The sequence below is a fragment of the Tetrao urogallus genome, assembly GCF_951394365.1.
Source record: "Tetrao urogallus genome assembly, chromosome: 17".
NCBI classification, from domain to species: domain Eukaryota; kingdom Metazoa; phylum Chordata; class Aves; order Galliformes; family Phasianidae; genus Tetrao; species Tetrao urogallus.
This window is the reverse complement of record NC_136830.1, coordinates 10,019,890-10,040,032: the sequence shown is the minus strand read 5'-3', so window position 1 is coordinate 10,040,032 and position 20,143 is coordinate 10,019,890. Positions and strand designations below refer to the sequence as shown.

The 20,143-nt window shown below is 50.0% G+C and overlaps 1 protein-coding gene across 2 annotated transcripts; it reads right to left on the bottom strand.

The window, feature by feature from the left end:
• Positions 1–261: 261 nt before the first annotated feature.
• Positions 262–17,744, bottom strand: AIFM3 (AIF family member 3; the record flags this gene model as incomplete). 2 transcript variants are annotated; one of them, XM_079543859.1, is made up of 20 exons in its annotated part: positions 262–301; positions 513–533; positions 644–748; positions 3,139–3,214; positions 3,669–3,767; positions 3,991–4,108; positions 4,371–4,447; positions 4,906–4,969; positions 5,418–5,489; positions 5,756–5,871; positions 6,332–6,462; positions 7,479–7,570; positions 8,313–8,399; positions 9,775–9,887; positions 10,658–10,754; positions 11,310–11,354; positions 11,477–11,586; positions 11,956–12,065; positions 13,911–14,124; positions 17,714–17,744. In XM_079543859.1, the coding sequence occupies 20 exons, from the start codon at positions 17,742–17,744 to the stop codon at positions 262–264; spliced, it is 1,818 nt and encodes a 605-aa protein (XP_079399985.1). The 2 variants fall into 2 exon arrangements, with proteins under 2 accessions (XP_079399985.1, XP_079399986.1); XM_079543860.1 differs by lacking the exon at positions 513–533.
• Positions 17,745–20,143: the final 2,399 nt, after the last annotated feature.

Genomic DNA, 20,143 nt, shown 5'->3' with positions numbered 1-20,143 from the left:
TGCCAACCCTGCTCCCCCAGGGTCTGTTTCCTTGACTTTGCAGTGGGGATTCCACCCACTGACCCCACACCCAGGAGTGCTGGCAGCGGTTTGCATGCACAGAGCTGCTGGGAAGGTGACTGCTGGGTGAAAAAGGCTGGGTTTGGCCAAGTCTCAAGGGAAAATGACTTGGGTGCATTATTTGCATCGTGCCGTGGAGCTCTGCAGCCATCCCCATCTCCTCGAGGCCAGCGCAGTATCAGGAGGTTGCAGCCATGTCTGTTAGGAGCCTTTCCCCGTTAGCCAGGACATATCTCCAGTTCTGTGAAGACAAAAAACGAGCAGCACTGTGAGCTTTCCAAGCTGTGCAGCACCCCTTCCTCTGCCAGCACTTTCACCCCATGCAAAACCGTTCAAGCAGGTTTGAGTTGCAATACAAGCACACGGCCATCATCAGCATCTCCATGCAGGAGTTGGAGATGTGGCACACCTGCAATACCCCACACAGACCCAGGACCCAAAACTGAACATACTTGCCGTGACGGACAAACAGCCTAAAAGGTGCAGATGCAGCAGGAGACAGAGAGAGAAAAGACATTCAGGGTTAGGCAGCCCTCTGCAGGCTCCTCCCCAGCCCAGCTCTTGGCACAGCACATCTACTTACTCCACGTCACGCTTTCGGATGGCCCTGCCAGCAGCCAGGACCTCGGCCACCTTGGAAACAATGGGGTCGTAGTTCATGCTGGCCACAGCCACCACCTCGTCACTCCTAGGGCCGGAGAGCAGAGAGGTCAGGGCAGCCCCAGCAGGGACATCTCCATCACCCAGAAGCAACATGCTGGAGAGAGGCAGGGAGCAAAGGAAAATGGGACCTGCTCTGAGGTGTGAGCAGCGACTACGGTATGGGACAAGGACAGAAGAGGGCTTGGAGCTGGTTGACCTCACTGTGGTCTCACAGAAGTTTGTGTATTGGCCTGGTGATGCTCAGCACGGTGCCTAGAGCTGCTTCTGTGCCACTGCCCTGGGGTGGGACCCTGGGCACCCAGGGGCACCTTGGCCCATGGAGTAACACCAGAAGAGATGGAGCTGATGGTGGAGCAGTGTGTCCCAGTCTGGCTGACCATCACCTGCCCTTACCCCCAGTACTGGTGGTACAACGTGAGATCAAAAGGTGAATGGGAAATGAATGAAAGGGAAGGAAAGGTGTAAAAAACACCAGATGAGCTTCGGGTAAAGGTCACAAAGCAAAGGAGAAGGGTTCCTCTGCTCTGAGATTTGCAGGAGTCAGCCTGAGCATAAATCTTCAAAGTCTGACTCACAATTAGTAACAGAATAAATAATGTAAAGATCAGGGAAGGTGCATGAGTGAGATATTAAACACTGGAGACATTGCTCAGGAAGCTCAAGTGTGGAGGCACCCAACAAACCAGGATCAGTCCACTGCCACAGGGAAACACCACAGCTTCCCTGTCCAGACTGGGAGCCCAGAATCTGCTCCAGATTCACTGGAGCTTTTCCACAGCTCATTCCATGTTTTATCCATTCACACATGCACCAAATGGCAAGAGCACTCAAGGAGCCAGCAAATCTTAGGCTGGGTGCTGTTTTAAACTACACTCTGTCCTCTGCACAACTGCAAGCTGAGGTTGGAAAAAAACAAGACCATCCAGTCCTACCACCCATCACCACCGTGCCCACTGGTTCACGTCCCTCAGAAGAACACTAATATCCAATATAGCCCCCAAGAAGAGCACCCTGGATTGGAGGTATCTGCTGGAACACAATGAATTTAGGTGCTGTGGGACCCTGCACTGACTGCTGATCCAGGAGGTTCTCTCCCCACTGTGAGATGCTGTTCTGCACCAACACAGGCAACCATTTCCATCAGCAGGACAAGGGGCAGGCGGTCCTTCTGCAAAATAACGTGCAGGCAGTAGTGAGCTGGAGCACCTCACATCAGCACTGGCTTTGAAACGTTTTCTTTGAGGCCAGGAGGAGTCCCTGTTTTTCAAGAGGTCTTTTGAGGCCATAAGGGCACGCTCCCTGCAGCAGGAACGGGGAGCAATCAGAAGTCTTGGCCTATGGGCAGTAAACTGCTGGGGATGAGCACCATCTGCACGTGGCCTTCCCTTCTTCTGTAGGGTTCAGCACAGTGGAAACGGGGTGCCACGAGGAAGGCAACCACAGCTGCTCACTGGGTCTCCCAAGAGCTCCAGGGAGTTACAGACTGGGATAACATTGGTCTGTTCTGGCAAAGGTGCTGTGGTGTCTCTTGAAGACAACTGTAGAGCACCCTGTCCTTTGCATACAGCCCCAGGCTGACCCCTCAGCAGCTCACCCTCAGCACTGAATGGGGATAAACTGTTTTGTTCTTCAAACTCTGGAAAAGAAAAGAGTTCTATTGTGAAAGCTGATGCTCGGGGCAGGCTCCAGCAACGGGCACCACCAGTTTCATGCAAGAACCACACACCAGAAAAAGAGTCTAAGCCAACAGGTAGACATGGGAAACAGGAGACGGCCACCTGGGGACAGCATCCTCATCCAAAAGCGTTAGCACCAGTAGCAGGACTATCACCAAACGGCAAGGAAAGGAGGAAAGAAACGCTCCCAGTCACCTCTGGCAGAGGCAGAGATGGGGCTGTGGCTGAGAGAAGCCCGCTGGACCCCTCAGTACCTCCAGCTCTCGGCGCACGGTGCCGTCCTGCCACACCAAAGCCATCTCCTGGGGCCCCTCCTGGGTGGCAGAAGAAGGCAGCGCTCAGCGCCCGCCCCGCAGACCCAGCGTGAGGCCCTGCACCATGCGGGGGATTATTCAGCTGGCTCTTGAAAGAGCTCCACAGATGTTTTATTAAAGTGCTCTGGCATTTCCTTTCTAATTAGGGTTGGGATAAATAGCTGCCTCTGTCGCGCCCTAGGATGGAAAGGAAGGGTGGGAAGAAGCTTCCAAGAAGACTGTATGCTGGAGAGAAATACTCAGCACGTTGCTTCTCTAGTGCCTGGCACTAATGCATTGGTACTTGCAATTTATTAATGCCCTGCAACCTCAGTGTCCAGATTGGAGCAGAACTGGCTGGAAGAAGCTCTAGCAAAAATAATTTCCAGCCTAGCAGAACAAGCTGAGCCAAATGGACACGGAGAGGAGAAAGGAGAAACACTTACTTGGTATAAAATGCAACGAACTTCAGTTCATCCAAGTCCCCTTGAATGACAACATCATCAAATCCTTCCCCGTGGCCTGAAAGATGAAATTATTATGAGTGGGAGAAGCACCGTTCCTAAGAGAAAACTGTTCCACAGCAAACGTCTTGCTCTGCTTGTCATTTACTTAGTTTGACCATGGAATTAAAGGTTGGTTTTCACTTCTTTCCTCTGGATACAGCTCTGGCCCTAGCAAAAAGTGTTTTAACCCAGAGCTACACTAGAGGCAGCCATCCCACAGTCACTGAGAGATGGGCATTGGAAGGCAGCGGGATGAAGAATCATCCATGCTTGCTCAAATACACACAAGTTCAGGGAGACTTTCCATGTCCACAAGGCCCTTCATGCCTTGCTAAACAAGAGGTGTCCCTGCACATCACCCTGAGCCAGCTGAGGGGGCTGGAATTGGCACTGCAAGGTGGTCATGACTTCTGTGTCCCAAAACAGTTCCACCAGCACAGACTCCACAACAGACCCAGGGAACCCCTCACCTGCATATCGAATGCTTTTCCCAAACATTGCAGTCCACAAATAGGGGACTGTGCTGATCTCCGTGCCGTGGGCCAGCATATTCAGTGCTGCAATACGGCCTGGAAGACAAGAAACAGCAAAGTGAAGAAGCTCTGAGCCTAAGCAAGCATGGAGACAGGAGAAAATGTATCTTTCCCAGAGTTTCCTACAACTGCTCCGTTTCACTGCGCTCAGTTGTCTCATTCTCTTCCTTAAAGGGTTGGAAATTTCCCGTGGACATGCAGAAGGTTCATTCCTGCAAGCAGTTTGTTGTGCAAAGTGAAGGCACTCAGATGCACCTACCATGCATATGGGCCATCTGCCAGTGGGGGACATTCACTTTCTTATTGTTCCTCAAGGCCAGTGGGAATGTGACAGCATCACCAGCTGCAAACACTCCAGGGATGTTGGTCTGCATCATCTGATGGGAGGAAGCAGAAGGACACCTGGGTGGGATTTTCACTCTACCTTGGCAGCCAGCAGGGAATTGTTCAAGGTCCCCAGGGGTGGGAGCTGTGCAGATGTGGACACCCACAGCACCAAGATGGCTGGGCTTTGCAAACCTCACACGTGGCAGTATTCATAATCTCCATAAGCACCTGGGGACAGGCTGTCCCTATGCTGGTGGCTCAGAGCCCAAGGCAAGTCTAGCTTGGAGGAGCTGGCTTCACCACCACGCTCACCTTGTTGACCACGATGAAGCCTTTGGAGTCAATGTTGATGCCACTCTGCTTGAGAAATCCCGTCGCTGGCACTGCACCTGTGGGAGAAAGCAAAGGGCCTTTTTTCCTCTAGACTCCACAAATTGCTCTGTTGTGGAGAGCAGTCAATAAAGCAACACCCCTGGAGAATGAAATACGAATCCCGCGATTGGTCCCGTTTGCAAAGTGTAGAAAAGTTACATTTAGATAAGGACCTTTCTCTCCACGAGTGTAAAGGAGAAAAATACCCTCTTCTTATGGTCCTCCAGTTCCATTTCCACCACTAGCAGAGCAAACCACCACAGGCTTGATGGGCCTGGCAGCCCTCAGTGTGCTCTAGGGTAGCCAAGAAGCTTCCCAGGGTACCCTGAAGACTTCCCAGGGCCACCTAGTGTTCTCTAGAGTACCCTAGAATACTACCAGAGCTCCTCATCTTGCTCTAATGCTGCAGAGGGTTCCCAGTGTGGCCCATGTACTCCAAAGACCTCGTAATGTACTCACAGCAATGGCCCCTTACCTATGCCAACGACACAAACGTCTGCACGCAGGACCTTCCCACTCTTCAGCACCACCTCCTTCAGCTTTACAGGAGAGAGGGGGAAAGTGCAGTTATTTCAGAGTCAACAAAGTAAAACCCTATGGCAACAGCAAGCTAAGCTAGCACCTCACTTCATTCCTGACACGCTAATTGAGTATAATCCCTCATAATGGCAACAGGATGAGTTTTGGGGTCCTCTGAGAGAGTCCTGCAGGTGCTTTCTAGGGACAGGGTTAAAGCTTGAACCAGGGAGTGTCCCAGCATTGTTACCCTTGATGGCCCCTCTGCCCCTCCAGGATCTCAAAGCAATGTTACCACCCCAAACACCATGGCTGAAGCACGCTTCCTCCTGTGGGCTAAGCCCAGAAGTAGAAATTTCAGGGGCCAGGAAAGAGAGTGCATAAACCCAGCCCTGAAGAAGACAGCAGACCCATGGGGTGATACGTGGGGCTGAGGCCACCTCTTGTCTCTCACCCTCTGCCACACCATACCTTGCCCTCCTGCTCCCGGAGCTCTGACACCTCAGTCTGCATGTAGAACTTCACCCTGTGGCTCTCGAACATCTGTGGGAAGAGTGGGTGCACCTCAGCCCCCCCTGCCCCATCCCACTGTGGGTCCCATGCCTGCACTGCAGGCCTGCACTGCATCCTCACCCATGCGCACCCCAGAGAGGCTCCCAGCCCAGTCTTTAGAGGGCTTGCACTGTGGAGCACCTTCATGGCTCCATCAATAAATCCACTTGTAAAACAACTGCACCCACAAGTTACTGAAACCAGCAGAACCAACTCACTTCACCAAAACCAAAGCCAGGACAGGAAAGCAAAGTCACCTTCATGACAGCACGACCAACTCTCTCCCCAAAGAACTTCTTGAATGGGACCTCCTCCAGCTCCACCACAGACACCGAGTGGGCCCTCTCCGTCAGGTAGGCAGCCACCTCCATCCCTGGGGAACACAAGCACATCCCAGTGGTCCAGTGCTGTCCCCACACCCAGCCTTGGGTCACGCCACTTTGACAGAACCACTGAGCATCACATGGGATTTATCATTCACATTAATCTATTCCTAGAGGCGGAAGCCATGGGAGGGCTTTAGGGGTCAAAAGAAGCAATAGGCCCTAACGAAGTCCCAGTGTGCCAAAGGAACCATTTGGTAATGGACCTGGGATGAAGGAAGAAAGAAACATTCCTCATGGCTGAGAATGTTTTAGAAGTAAGGAGCTACTGGGTGAAAACAACCCCTGTGACCTCAGTATTTTGTCTTCTTTTTTTGTTGACCAATTTTGGAGCTGGTGATTGCATGGAAAGCTTCTGCAATACATTTTCTTTCTGTGGGAGTTTTTGGAAACTTCTCTTTGATGATCTGCAACTGGTCTCTCAAACCCCATTCAAAAACAGGAGCTCACCAAGGAAGGAAGCTCCCACTATCACCACATTCTTGCTGGTGGCCAACTTCACCACGCGGTTCGCGTCTTCTGGCGTCCGGATGTTGAAAACGTTTTCCACTTCCTTGCCCTTACAGCTGAGAGCTTTGGGCCTGGAAACACAAATGGAGGGCTATCTGGGCTGGGATCCTACAGACACCTTGACCTAGCTACCAGCAGCCCACCAGGACAAGGCAATCAGACGCAGCCAAAACACCACATTCTGCCACATTTCTCTGCAAAATCACCCGGGCTGGAGAGATAATAGGCAAAACCTGAACTCTGGAGGACAGTGGCAAGAGCCCTCAGCCCCAGAAACAGCCCTCATGCAACTGTTTGGTGGGACAACCCTACAGGGCTAGGATAAACTCTGCATAGAGAAGTGGAGCACGATGCAGGATGGTTCCTGCTTTGTGATTCTAAGTTTAACTGCTGTCATGCAGTAAATTTTTTCAAAGGCCCAATGGGACACTGCCATCTCTGTCCTTCAGCAGAAGCTTTGGAGCCAGATTTTAAAGGTTTTATAAGCCTGTGCAGATGTGGCTTCGGTAGCAGTTTAATCCTGTCATCCCCATGCATTTACTGAGGCATATGTATTTTTAAATATCCGGCCCTTGCATACACGACTCCCATCTGGAAATGGGACTGAAGATCCTAAATAATTCAGGTACATTAAAAACACCCAGTGTACTCAGAGCTCGCACATGAGGATGTTGAAATTATTTCCAAAGGCTTATGCACCTCCATAGGTGGTGGGTACATGTGGCTGCAGTGCTGCATTGCCCAGTGTCAGCCTACCAACTGATGTGGCAGCAGCACTTGTTTGCAAGGAAGCCAGGCACAGGACCCAAAAGATCTTAAGGTCGGCCAGAAATGAAAGGTGGAAAATCCAGTGGATGTATTATTTGATCCTCAGCTTTGGTTGAGCTAGAGACAACAAAGCTAGAGAGAGAGAGACATACAGACTACCCAATATGCGTTTGTTGCCTTCTCTGCAAACATTTCTGCAAATGAATTTGGTTTCTGAACTGAAGTGCCACGTTTGACCCCTCATCCTCAAGCACAAGCTCCTCAGCTTCTCAGATACAACAGTTTCTTGTGATCTTTGAAATGTTTCTCTGTGGCTTACGTGTTTCCAGTCGCTATCAGCAGTTTGTTGTACTCCATCTTAAATCCATCCTTGAACACAGCCGTCTTGTTCTTGATATCCACAGCCGCAGCCTGAAATCATTTCTAAATCATGTTAAGGGATGAAATCTTAGATAACCCCTGAGATGCCACATGCTGAGCCAGAGCCTGCCCATCCATGTCTCAGGGACACGGTTATTGAGTAATACTGATGGTAGCACACACCAGGCTGAGGATTACTTCTCTGTGAACCTCTCTGAAAAGCCAACATCTGCACTGTGAATGACAGATCCTCGAGAGAATGCTGATGCTCTGCCTGGCCTGGACAGTCTAACAAACTACCATCTGGCCTCTTCCTCTGCAGAACTCTGCAGAGAACTTCTGCTGCCTCTGTTCTACCCATAACATAGGTTTTAATTTTTAATTTTTGAGTAGTTCTCTTGTTTTAAAGGTTTGGTTCCTATCAGCAGCTCAGCCAACCCAGACCTTATATCATTCCAGTTGACTTTTACAAATCCTTTAAGATCTCCCAGAATAAATAAAATAGCAGGAGAAAATGTTTAGTTTATCACTTTCTGGGTGCTTGCAGGCAGACTGTCCTGATCAGAAGCCATTTGGTCACCCCAAATCCCTGCAAGGATGCTCAGCAAATGGCAGGTAAGAAATGACAATCAGTGTGGAGTTCGCCCAGGGGAGAACTGCATTCATTCTGGTTCTGAACAACCACAGACTGAGCTACGAGGCACAGAACAGCCCAGGGCATGAGGGAGATTCAGCATTTCTGTATCAGGAGTCAGCAGGTGAGACCACAGTGTGTGAGTGGGACTCTCCATACCTGCATTTCTGTCAGGACTTCGATGTCGTACGTGCGGAAGAACTCCTTGGGGCGCAGGGCAATCTGCTCTGGGTGGGAATCCATTGACTACCAAAAAAAATAAAAGAGCACGTTTTTCTGTCAATTGCTGTGAGTTGAAAAAGCAAGCAGAGCATCGCCTGCTCCCAGCACGAGGTCACTCCCAACTCAAGCCACTCCGTGACTCCACGACTCTATGATCCGAAATCAGTCCTCATGGCATTTGTTGAAGAGATTTCCTCCACGAACCAAAGGCTTCACCACCTGCACCCTTAGCACCAGCTGCATACCAGGGATGGACGTGCAAAGTCCTTCATCTCTACGTGGTTGGGATCAGGGGGCACTCCCTTCCCATGACTTCAGGTAACTGTGTACTCAGAAGAAATCTGTATCTTCGGTCTTGAGGCAGGTGCAGGGTCACACGGGTTTTACTGCACATTCTTTAAACATTTGGTGTTTACTAAGAGAGGAACTTCTGACCCCACGACTCGGGAGCACAGGTTGCCATGCTGGTGTGTGAGCAGGGCAGCGTGGAGCAGTGCAGAGGCACTGAGGGCTTTGCTGCTCTCCAGTGCTGGACACCAATGGTCCAAAAGGGCACAGAGGGGAGCAGTCTGAGGAAGCTTAGAATGGACTGATAACAGACATTCAGCAAGAGGAAGGGCAATGATGCAGCTTCAGGAGGCAAGAAGCCTGTAGCATACAGCTTTACATGCTACTCCTCTAATGGATCTTTCCAGTGCTCTTAAAAAGCCACGTGTACTCCTTTGGAAAAGGCTTTGTTTGGGGGCTGCAAGCTGAGTTAGAAGCTCTGATTGCTGACTATCAGCTCCCTTAGGTAAGTATCCCTGACATAAAAGGGAATACACACACTGCCTGCTCTTCTTTGAATTCCAGCTTCAAGACCTTGCTGTTAAAACTGAGTTGATGTCTGGTATCAAGCAAAGCCTTGGTCAGAAATAAAAATGTGATCAGAAGATCAGCCTTATCTCTACAAATTGGCATTCAAAATGGAATGTATGTCAGAAAAAAAGTGAACTTTGCATGGAGATCAAATGATCAAGTCACAATGACAAGCAATGCTCATAACAATGATAGCAAGGAGCATTACTTGTCTATACCAATCACTTTTATATAACAATTACAACAAGGATAAGAAACACGTAAAGAAATAAAAATCCCAGTAGATTACACCATTTGTTTACAAGCCCCATTTCATTCCTCTAAGGATTCTGATTGAGGAACACCATAGGAGGATCCATGCAGGAATGAGCAGGCCAGGATGGCTGCTGGTAGATCCCGCGCTGGAGATCCCTTGCACAGTTTGTACAACTCTCCTTTTGTGTTCCATCTTTCAGGATGAATGAAGAAGAAACATAACTGTGCAATGAGTAGAAATATCAAAGTGCAATTCTTTGAGATTCGTACTCAAGGTGGTACAAACCTTGCTGAGCTTCGGTCTGTCGTAGGGCAAGTGTCTGTCCATCGTGCACATTACAATCCTGTCTGAGAAACCCTCCTGGCGCAACGTCTCTGCACAGACTAACCCTGCTGCACCTAAGGAAGAAGGAAGACCCACACCAGCCACGTGTACGTTGTGTCTGATGGCCTGAATCCTTTGCCCCTACAAATTCAGGTAGAAAAAAACTCATTCAAACCCACATGGATTTCCACAGGCTCAGTGGGGTATATTTCCGAGCCCAGCAGTGCAGTGCAGCAGTGGGCAGCCTTCAGCAACCCAATGCAACGGACTGTGGTATTCTCTTCCCACTCAGCTACCTTTGAGATCAACTTTCCTGCTTACCAGAACAGACCTCAGCCTTTAGAAAGAGCTGTCAGCATAGCTGGTCAAGGCTGAGGAAGTTCTTTCAGCAACAATAACCATCACTTCTTGAGCAACTTGGCTGAGGATTTGGATGACCGTTTATCCACAGCCATGCCATGCTCCCTGGAGATCCCAGCTGCCCTTGGCCAATGGGAGTCACACTCCAGCTCTTACCAACAAACAGTATGAGCACAAGGAATGGAAAACGTGCTTGAGATTGCAGCTCCTCTTTGACTCTCAAGTTCCTGGACTTCTAGAACTTGCTAATTGCATGTTGGTTTAGTATCCTGCTGCAAGCTGTACGCCTTACCTACAACACATCATGTCAGCACAACTACACGGGGTACCTCCAGACTGCCTTCTCTCAGGCATTTCTCTTCAGTTTGGAGTTCCACATTTGGTTATGAGACATATTACTTAAACCAGCCTGGACATCCTGCTGTTCTGACATCCATGCTGGGAAGGGACACGCAGTGCTGCCCCAGAACGTGCCGCTCGATACCTGCACCGATGATCAGCACGTTGGTACTGCTCAGGTTGTAGTTGCTCAAGGAGATGCACTTTGCCATCATCTTCGTCCTCCTCTGTGTCTGAAGAGCCTATGCCACCAACAAGAAGAAGAACAGTCATTAGCCAGGCAGGAACTGGAGACCAACCAGGGAACACCCACATCCTTGCACCAGTGAGGACTCCAAACCCATGCTCAACCAAATGCCTTCCCATTACCCAGTGCACTGCTCCCTTCCAGGTACAAAAGAAAAAAAATATCCATTGCTGTTGGCAAATTCATGCAGAGACAAAGCACTGGGAAAAAAAAAAAAAAGACAGGTGGACCAGTGTGTGATTCTGCAGTCAGCAGGGGAAATGGAAATGCAAAAGTTCTATCAGGAACTTCAGCCTGCAACTGAGCTCATAATGCCTCTAATATTCAAGGAAGTTGATGGACTATGTGACCTGCATTGCCCCACAGTGTTCTGATGCAGCTGATGAGGTCAAACGGCTGAGAGGAGAGGACTGCTGCTCGAGACTTTGGGTTTCCCCATTCTGAATGCTCCCATATCCATCTGCTCAGATACTTCCCAAAGAGCAGCATCCCCCCATAAGCACACAGAGCCAGCCTCTGGCTTTGCTTCTGGGGCAGCTCTGCCTCTCACCTGCTTGCTTGCTCGGATATATACCTTCTCCTTCTCAATCTTCACCTGAGGGTGACAAAGAGCAGCAGTTTGCAAGACAGGGAAGAGCTGTGAGGAGGGCCCACAGGCCACCATGTGTTGGGCCCACACTTCCACACAGGCCATGCTGATAGGAACAAAGATCTCACCTGGAACCTGGGCAGGCTGTCCAAGCCAGGAAAGTCCTCGATGTCACCAGTGCCAATGTTGAAACAAGCCCCATGCCAGGGGCAGCGGACCCTTCCTTTGGACAAAACCCCTGCACAAAGGAAGCAGAAAGCAGAACAGCGGTGGCACATCCTTGCCTGCAGTCTCCTGGTCTATAAACCCAGCCTGAGCAAACTGTGCCTCAGGCAGAGCATCCCTTAGAACAAGGCTACTTGAGAACAGACCTGATGCAACATGGAGTCTACAAGCTGTTAGGAAATCACATGTCCAGAGCAACAGGGTTATTTGCTCCAGGCACTGCTGCCTTGGACTTCGGCTCTCCCTGCTCAAAGGAGCTGGTTTGTGGCAAAAGTGAACTGCTGGCACCTCACTGACACCACAGACATGTCTTTTTTGCTGCTGAAGGAATTATATCAACCCAAAGATGGGATCAAGCACAGCATCCCAGTGGCTGACTGACCTTTAACCAGCGGGGCCCCATAGTGGGGGCATTTGTGTCCCATGGCATAGAACTCTCCAGCCTCCTTGATCAGCAGTGCCTTCCCACAGCCCAGGTCCACCTCACGCATCCTGGGGAGAGGAGCACAAAGAGATGATGGTAAAATTAGTGCCATTCCCTCACCTTGTGCTGCAGCCCAGTCCCACCCTGCCTACCTCCCCCTTCCTCCAGCCCATCTGCCACAAGGTCTGGGTGGCTCACAGATGTTACCAGCCCTGCCCTAGGCACGAGCACACCTGTGCTGATCATGCACCCTGCCTGCAAAACCAAAAAAGCTACTGCAGTGCCCTCACCTACCAGATACGTGGTTAACGATGTTATCGCTGCTGGAAGCAGCATTTCAGAACATCATCTAGGTTGGAAAAAACCTTCAAGATCATCAAGTCCAGTCATCAACCTGATCTAATGAATCCCAGCACCAAACCGTGTCCCTTAGTGCCACATCCACTCTAAATACCTCCAGGGACAGGGACTCTACTGTCTCTCTGGGCAGCCCAGTCCACTGCCAGGCCATCCTCTCCATGAAGAAATTCTTTCTGACACCCAATCAGAACCTCCCCTTGGCCATTTCCTGGCATCCCATCACTTGTCACTTCAGACAGGAGACTGACCCCCCTCCTGGTTTCAACCTCCATTCAGGTACTTGTAGAGAGATGCAGAGATCTCCCACTTGCCAGCCCTGAGACACCCCATGAAATCCAGAGCAAAGTGCAGATGTGGGGGGAAGCAGAGGGGCAGGGAGTTCATTCTGCTCGCCCTGGGAGCCATCTGCCCCACCAGCTGGCAGCCCCACTTCCGAGCAGGACACTTGGCACTGGGATGTCCTTCAGTCAGCACAACTTGCATAGAGCAGTACAAGTCCTGCTGCATTCCTCAGCACTTCAGATAAAACCTGTGCTTCTCGTTAAATGACAACCATAATTCCGTAGGGAGATAAGATAAGATAAGAGAGAGAGTTTACAACTTACCCAAGGAACTGTGTGATCTGAAAGAGGCAAAAACAAGAGCTGGCATCTCAAAGGCAATACACAGGAAGCTGCAAAGTCCTCAGCATGTGCTCAGTCCCAAAGACTCAGAGGGTGACCAGTGCCACATGGCTGTGCTGACCCCACAGTGGGCACTCTGTTCTTTTGCCCTTGAAATCAGCATCCCTGAGTATCCCTCTGAGTTCCAGAGGAAGAAGGGCCTCCTCTGGCCTCACCCATTGCTTATGAGCCATGGCACCTTCTCACACACTCCTACTCTGAGCTAGACACTATTAGAAAAAAAGCCAGTCTCAATTTAAAATGTCCACCAAGGGGAAGGCTGCTGCAATGCTTGGTTTCAGGAGTTAAATGTACTCACAACTGAAGTGCAAGCTCGGATTCCTGACTGATCGAGCTTCCAGCCCTTGCTTTAGCAGCCACCTGTTTGACTGCAGAGCTTTCTGCTACAGCCAGGTAAGTAAGGAACTAGATGATCTTAGAGACCTTTCCCAACCTTAATGATTCTTGCACGCTCCTCAGCAACTTTCTGCTCTGTTGTACTGCACATTTCCAGGCAATGTATTTATCTAAGCCCTAGTTTTCCAACCTCCTTCTTGCACCGGGGCACCAAAGCAGAGCACACTTTTAGGAATGCCCCATATACACGGCCAGCAGATGTTGTCTCCATGAGCACCCAGCATCTCCTTGCTGCAATAACCCCAGCAGCCATCAGGCTACATCTGCACTGTGTAGAGCTCAGAATGGTGCACTGACCCCCAAGATCACATCACTGGGGTAAAGAGCAGTTGATGTCACTCACCTGTGATGGTATTTATTAAGTTAAATTATCACCTCAAGAAAATGAAGAACCGGGTAGAAGGCTTGGTTTTGGCTCTAAGCTCTCTTTTGGGTTTTGGGTTAAAATTACCTATGAAGATTTTAGGCACTTACTGTCCATTCTCCAGGTCCTTCACATGGCACACAGACGCTTCCACTACATCCTTTGGGTTGTGGTAGGGATTGCTGGCAATGGGATGCTCCTCGAGATGGTAATGCCGGGCAGTCCCATTGACCTTGTAAACCAATGGGCTGGCTTTCCCGTTGGGTGACATCTCCTCCTTGCTCCTCTCCTTCTCAGGTATCACAACCTCGATTTTCACTTCAACTGCAGGAGCAAACAGAAATCTTCATTAAAACAAAGACTGAAGTTTTGCTGCCATTCCGCCTCTCCCTCCTCCCTTGGATATCAAAAGGGGCTGGCAGATGTCAACAGAATTGACATTTTTTGTTGTCTTGCATGGGAAGATAAAACATCTGATATCAAACCTGGCTTGATTACCCAATTCCATTATTCCACTGCTCTTTCTCAGCTGTGCACCTTTGCACGCATAAAGTAAATACTCTTGCAAGTAGGCATTAGTCACTGGTGCAAAGCAATGCCTCTGTCACTCTTCCTGTCCTGTTTAATGGAAAATAGCTTCAGGCAGTTAAGGCCTCCAGGGCTCAAAGAAACTTCAAAAAAATCCTTTGTTTGTTGGTAGATAACATTAACTGAAAGCGAAAGCAGACACTGCATGGTGTATAAAACTGCTTCATTAGATGGTATTAATAAGGAGCCAGTATTAAAAATGCTCAACACTATTTCTGCATGAGGTTTTCAGCATGGAGTGAACCTTCAGCGAAAGCAAGAATTGTCTGGTTTATTTAAGTTTAAGCTATTGAACAGGTTTGACAAGACAAGCCCTCTTAGCCATAATGTTAGCATAAAGTCAAGTGATGGCTTCCTAGAAGAGACCAGAAAGCTGCTCTCCATAATGAGAATCCCTCATACCCGTGCAGGGGTGTGGAGAGGTCCAGGAGAGCTGTGCGAGACCTGAAGAATGTTAAAAGTCCTCAGGAGATAAGAAACACAAATTGCAAAGATTCTCCTGGGAACATTGGATGCAAGGGCCAGGGTGAGCTAATGAGAGGAGATGGGAGACATCTGTGGTGGAACTGGGGGCCAGGAGAGACTGGGCCTTGGTGGGAACTGGGATAGGAAGTCCGGAGAGCCAGATCTCATCTCAGACCTCTCAGAGTCCATCTCAGACCTCCTACACCCTATTTAGACCTCCCAGAGCTCAACCCAGGCCACTCATATCCCACCACAGGTCTCCTGGACCCCATCTCAAACCTCCCAGATCACATCCAAGCTGGTGCAAGAAGTTGTACTGAATGAAGAAGCTACTGCACCATGAGAAAGGACAACCTCAGGGTAATGAGACTGCTCCTGGGAGCAGCAGCACAGGGCTTCTGTGTGAAGCTAATCAGCTTACCTAAATGCAAATGTCCACAGTCATTAATGGCCATTCATGGTACCAGCCATTTGGCCTTTCGTTGGACACAACTCATTAGAGCCTCTGAGCATCACTGAGGTGCCACCAAACCCCATGGAGCAGGGAGATGGTCACAGCATGTGCCTGAGAAACCAGGCTCTGACATCTCAAACCAATCATGGCAGGTGACAGCTGCGAGTTTAAAAAATGCATTTCATGTCCACATTTGTCAAGCAGGCATAAAGCATCTCTTTATCTCCTAGGCTCCTCATGAGAATAAAGCCATTAATATTTATAATAAACACCAGGGCACTTTTATAGTGAGCTGGGCATAATTGCCAGACGCAAAGAAGGTATGTGGGAGAGTATTTCACTTTCCCTATCTTGTAAATGTCACAAACAGGAAGAGCTGTGCAGAAGACAAAAATTAAAACCCACAGCCCAAAGAGGTCGAGGAAAGACAATCAATGAGTAGATTCAGAGAGATGAAGGAAAATTGGCATTTTGCTCAGCAGAGGAGATAGCAGAGTTGAGAGAAGTGATGGAGATCAGTGAAGTCAGGACATGCTCCAGCCTCTCTGCTGGGGTCAGAGCCAAGAGTTGCTCCTTGCCCAATTCAGGACAAATCTGCTTTTCTCCTCCCACAGTGCTGGAAGCAGTGGGTTGTTCCAAGCAGTGTTCTGTGTGCTGTGTTCCCATACCGAGCCAAAGGAAAGACATAAGAAGTGAAACTCCACTGAATTACTGACTCACTGTATTGTGGGACGTGGTGGATGTGGTGGACAAGATGGATGCCATGGAATATGTTGGGATGTGGTGGATACTGTGGGATGCAGTGTGATGTGAAGGGCTTTGGTAGGATGTGGTGGAACATGGGGGGATGTAGTGGGATGTTGTGGACGTGGTGGGACACAGTGGGATGTGGGGGGATGCGGTGGGATATGGTAAAACATGGTGAGATGAGGTGGGATATGGTGGGATGTGGTGGGACACGGTGAGATCTGGTGGGACATGGTGGGCAGCTGGCTGCTGCCCTCTCATTTTACTGGCCTGCAACTCAAAATCTTTCTCATTAAAAACAGTAGAGTTAATCACAAAATCAGGAGATAAATGTGCCTGGTTCCCCCCTGCCTCTGCAGGCATTACCACCTCCCAGCAGCCAGGACAAGGGCAGTAAGGCACAGGAACAGCCTCGACATGCAGCTCCCATACCCTCACAAGCACCAAAATAGTTATGCAGAGGCTGAGAACCAGGCTTCAGAATGGTGTCTGGGGTCACACGACTGCAGCACTGGAGATAAGAGATTACGTCACTACTTGAACACAAGCTCTGAATTAAACACTGATATTTATATCAGTTGTTTGCTGCTGCGGGTCTCCTGCTCCGGTTTTCTGCCCATCAAAAGGTCTTTCTGGCATGGAGAAATGTGAGCCCAGCATGAAAACCAAACGTCACACAAAGCTTGTGAAACGTTTGCCAGCACCATCAGCATCTGCAAACGCCTATCTGTTTATCTCGGTGCACTTGGAGGTTTTATAAGCACTGGGGTGAAGCATTGCAGTGTGTGCTAACGAGGGGAACCGCTGTCAAAACCTTCCTGCTAATCAGAAACAGAGCTGCAGAAGGAGTGTTCCATTACAGGGTGGCATTCTCAGCCACTTGCCCTGCTATGCAAATACAGCTCGACACAAAAATATGCAGCTCAGGAAATGCGCCTGCAGAGCACTTTTATTCCTGCATCAGCCCAAGATTAAACACAGTTTTGCTGATGGTACACAAAATAAAGCGGAGCTGCCAGCAGACTTTGTTGCAAGTTTATTCAGTGGAGGCATTTATTCCTGGATGTGCTCTACCTTTTTAACAAGAAAGGCCGCAGAGCGGTTCTTTAGTAGAGGAAAACTTCCAGTGAGTGGGAGGATAGAAACGTGACCACTGTGCGATGCCATGTTCCTCGGGCACTGCGGTGTCCACTGAAATGACCTCTACACACAGCAGAAACCACAGATTTTCTCTTTGTGTCTCAAAGAACCTGCGTGCCCATGCCTTGCAAAGCCAGGACTGCTGGTTGGGGATGCTCGGTGGCTCACAGACATGTCCCATATCGCACCAACACCTCAGATCCTTCAGGCTGCCCAACACTAGGAGCCCACCTGGCCCCAAGATGCGCTACAGGAGTTTGTGTGGAGAGATGGGAGATGTCCCAGCAGCCTCTGGACACATTGCAGTGAATCAGGGCCGGGCACATGCCAGAACCTCCACCAGAACCTCCAGTGCCCCACACGGCCCCACAGCCCTGCAGGACTCTGGCTGAAGGCAGAGCACAGGAATTCAGGGGATTAGCAATCAGTAATCCTCCCTGCAGGAGCGGAGAATTAACATTCCCCAGCGGTGCCCGTGGAGCTGCCGCTGACCTACATCCCCTCATCCCTCCATCTCACCTGGCTTGGGCTTGGAGAAGCATCCTCCCATGGCGAGCAGAGCAGCACGGCGCCGGGCACGCAGCAGGGACGGTGGGCAGAGCAGCGAGGGGACGGGCAGCGCCTCGCATGGCAGCCACCTGCTGGCACCAGGCCTCAGGCGTCCTTCGGCACCTGCGTGGGGCACAAAAATCCTTCTGAAGTTTTAAATCACCAGAGTCGCTTGGTTCATCTCCAGGCTTTAATAACTTTCTGAAGCCCTGCCTTTGGGAAGGCTAGAATTAACCGTTTCATAGAATCACAGCACGGGTGGGTTGGAGGGGCCCTTACAACCCCCCCCCCACCAGCCCAGGCTGCCCAGAGCCCATCCATGGCCTGGAGCAGCACTGGGGATGGGGCACACGTGAGGTTCATACGGGCCCACCTCTCAACCCTGTGCTGTGCAGGTCCCCGTGGATGGGCCAGGAGTGTGTTATGAAAGCTACATCCAGTCCCCAAAGAGCCATTGCGTTTGTGCAGAGCTCCCAGTCAAGCTCATTTGCAGAAGGAATGGAACAAGGAAAAGCCAAGTCACTGAGTGGCAAGGGTGAGAGCATCCAAGGAGAGCAGCTTGCCAATACTTATGCTACAGCAAATGCAAAAAAGAAACAAACACTCAAGGAAGGAGGCACAGAGATGCAGAAGATTTGGGAAAAATACAGCAGCAAAGTCACATGCAGTATCTGCTTTGCTGCTATGTGGACCTTTGCCAAAACTCACAGGAAGAAATGGAAAATGGTTTTATAGGAGAGAAAGAGAGTCTCAGCTGTTGAGACTGTTGTAACATCAGTGATATAGGACAATAATTTACTGTAAAGCAATAGAAGATTCCCAACCCTGCAGAGATGCCAACGCACAGTTGAAAGCAGGACGCTTTTCCAGCCGGTCTGGCTGGTTTCTGAGGGGTTTGGCGGGTGCCTGCCCATGAGTATTGGCCATGTGAATGAAGTGAATGCTTTGTTTGGGCCTTCAAGGCAGCAATCTGAAGCAATCCCCTGTGCAGTTCCCCTACTGATGGTCCCCGCAGGCTCTCTGGAGGGAGAGGCTGTGCCTGGGCTGACCCTTGGCAGAGGCTGGGAGGTTGATAGGTGCCTGATGTCCCCATGGCTGGGATCCTACAGCTGTTCACAGCAAGCATCGTGAGCATCGTTTCAGCCCCACAAGCAACAGGCTGAACCTCCCATCTGGGAGCCCCACAGCCAAGTGCCACTGGAGAGCCACAGGATCCTGGTTAAAAGGTCTCTGGATGTCAGGTCATCTCATGATCTCCCCACCTGTGAGCAATGTGAGATAACCCTACTCTAAGCCTTGAATAACAGACCTTGGTGAGGTGAGAAGTCCCACAAACACATGGAGGTCCCTATGGCTACCAGATCTCCCAGATGCCTATCAGTAGAAAAGGCTGAGGTCCAATGGATGACAAAGAACATGGATATCCACTCATGGCAGCTGGAGACTGCCCCAAGCTCCCCATCCACACCTCCTCCACCAGACGTAGAGCTCCTAAGAAATGGAAGGTGGAGACGTTCAGAGTGATATCAGCACCACCGCACTCTCGCAGTCAGATGCAGGGCCTGGCAAGGATTTTCTTTTTCTCTCAGCTCTGTCACTTCTGGAGTACTTTGCCCCTCTCCACGGCTCTGAGCACAGCCCCTCGCCTGGCTGAGCCATTTCGGGTCAGTGATTCCCTGCTTTGCAGGACCAGCAATCCAGCTGTGCCCTTGATCTCTCAAGCACTATTCCCTGTGGCAGTTTTGTTTATCTAGCTCTCAATCATTTGTAGCACAGATATTCACAGGGAATGTCCTAGAGCTTCAAGCTCAACAGGGGATGCTATTTTTTAACTGCCTCTGCATAAAATCAGATTGTCTTTTCATTGCATTTCTGTCCCACTGTTTGCAAACAAACCCCTATTTCTGACTCAAGAACTTCTCCCTTCAGAAGTATTACAAGTTACTGCAGATAGTTTTGGGGTTCACAGTATTTAAAGATCTCAGCATGTTCTTCTCAGGACTTGCTTTGTGGATGCCTCTGAAGAGTGCATGGTCTGAAGAGAAGGCTCCATGCCTGGGAGAAGAACATCAATCTTCATCAGTCTTCCACAACAGAGCTGTTGGAAGGTCCATGATGTCTATCAATACTGCCCTTCTTCCAACATATCCATACAAGAAGGCCTTCCAGAAGTCACCCTCAGCTAAGGACTGCTCTGGCAACCCAGGCAGTCATGATAGTGCTGGAAGTGTTTCACTCCAGCTCTCACACAGACTCTCCAGCAAAGCCTAGATCCACATTTGCTTCTCAGAGATGATGGAGCAGATCTTCCTGGAAAACGATGCTGAGGCCCACGGAAAACAGTGAGGTGATTGGTTACAGCCAACACATCTACACTGAGGGCTCAAGAAGTGGGACCAT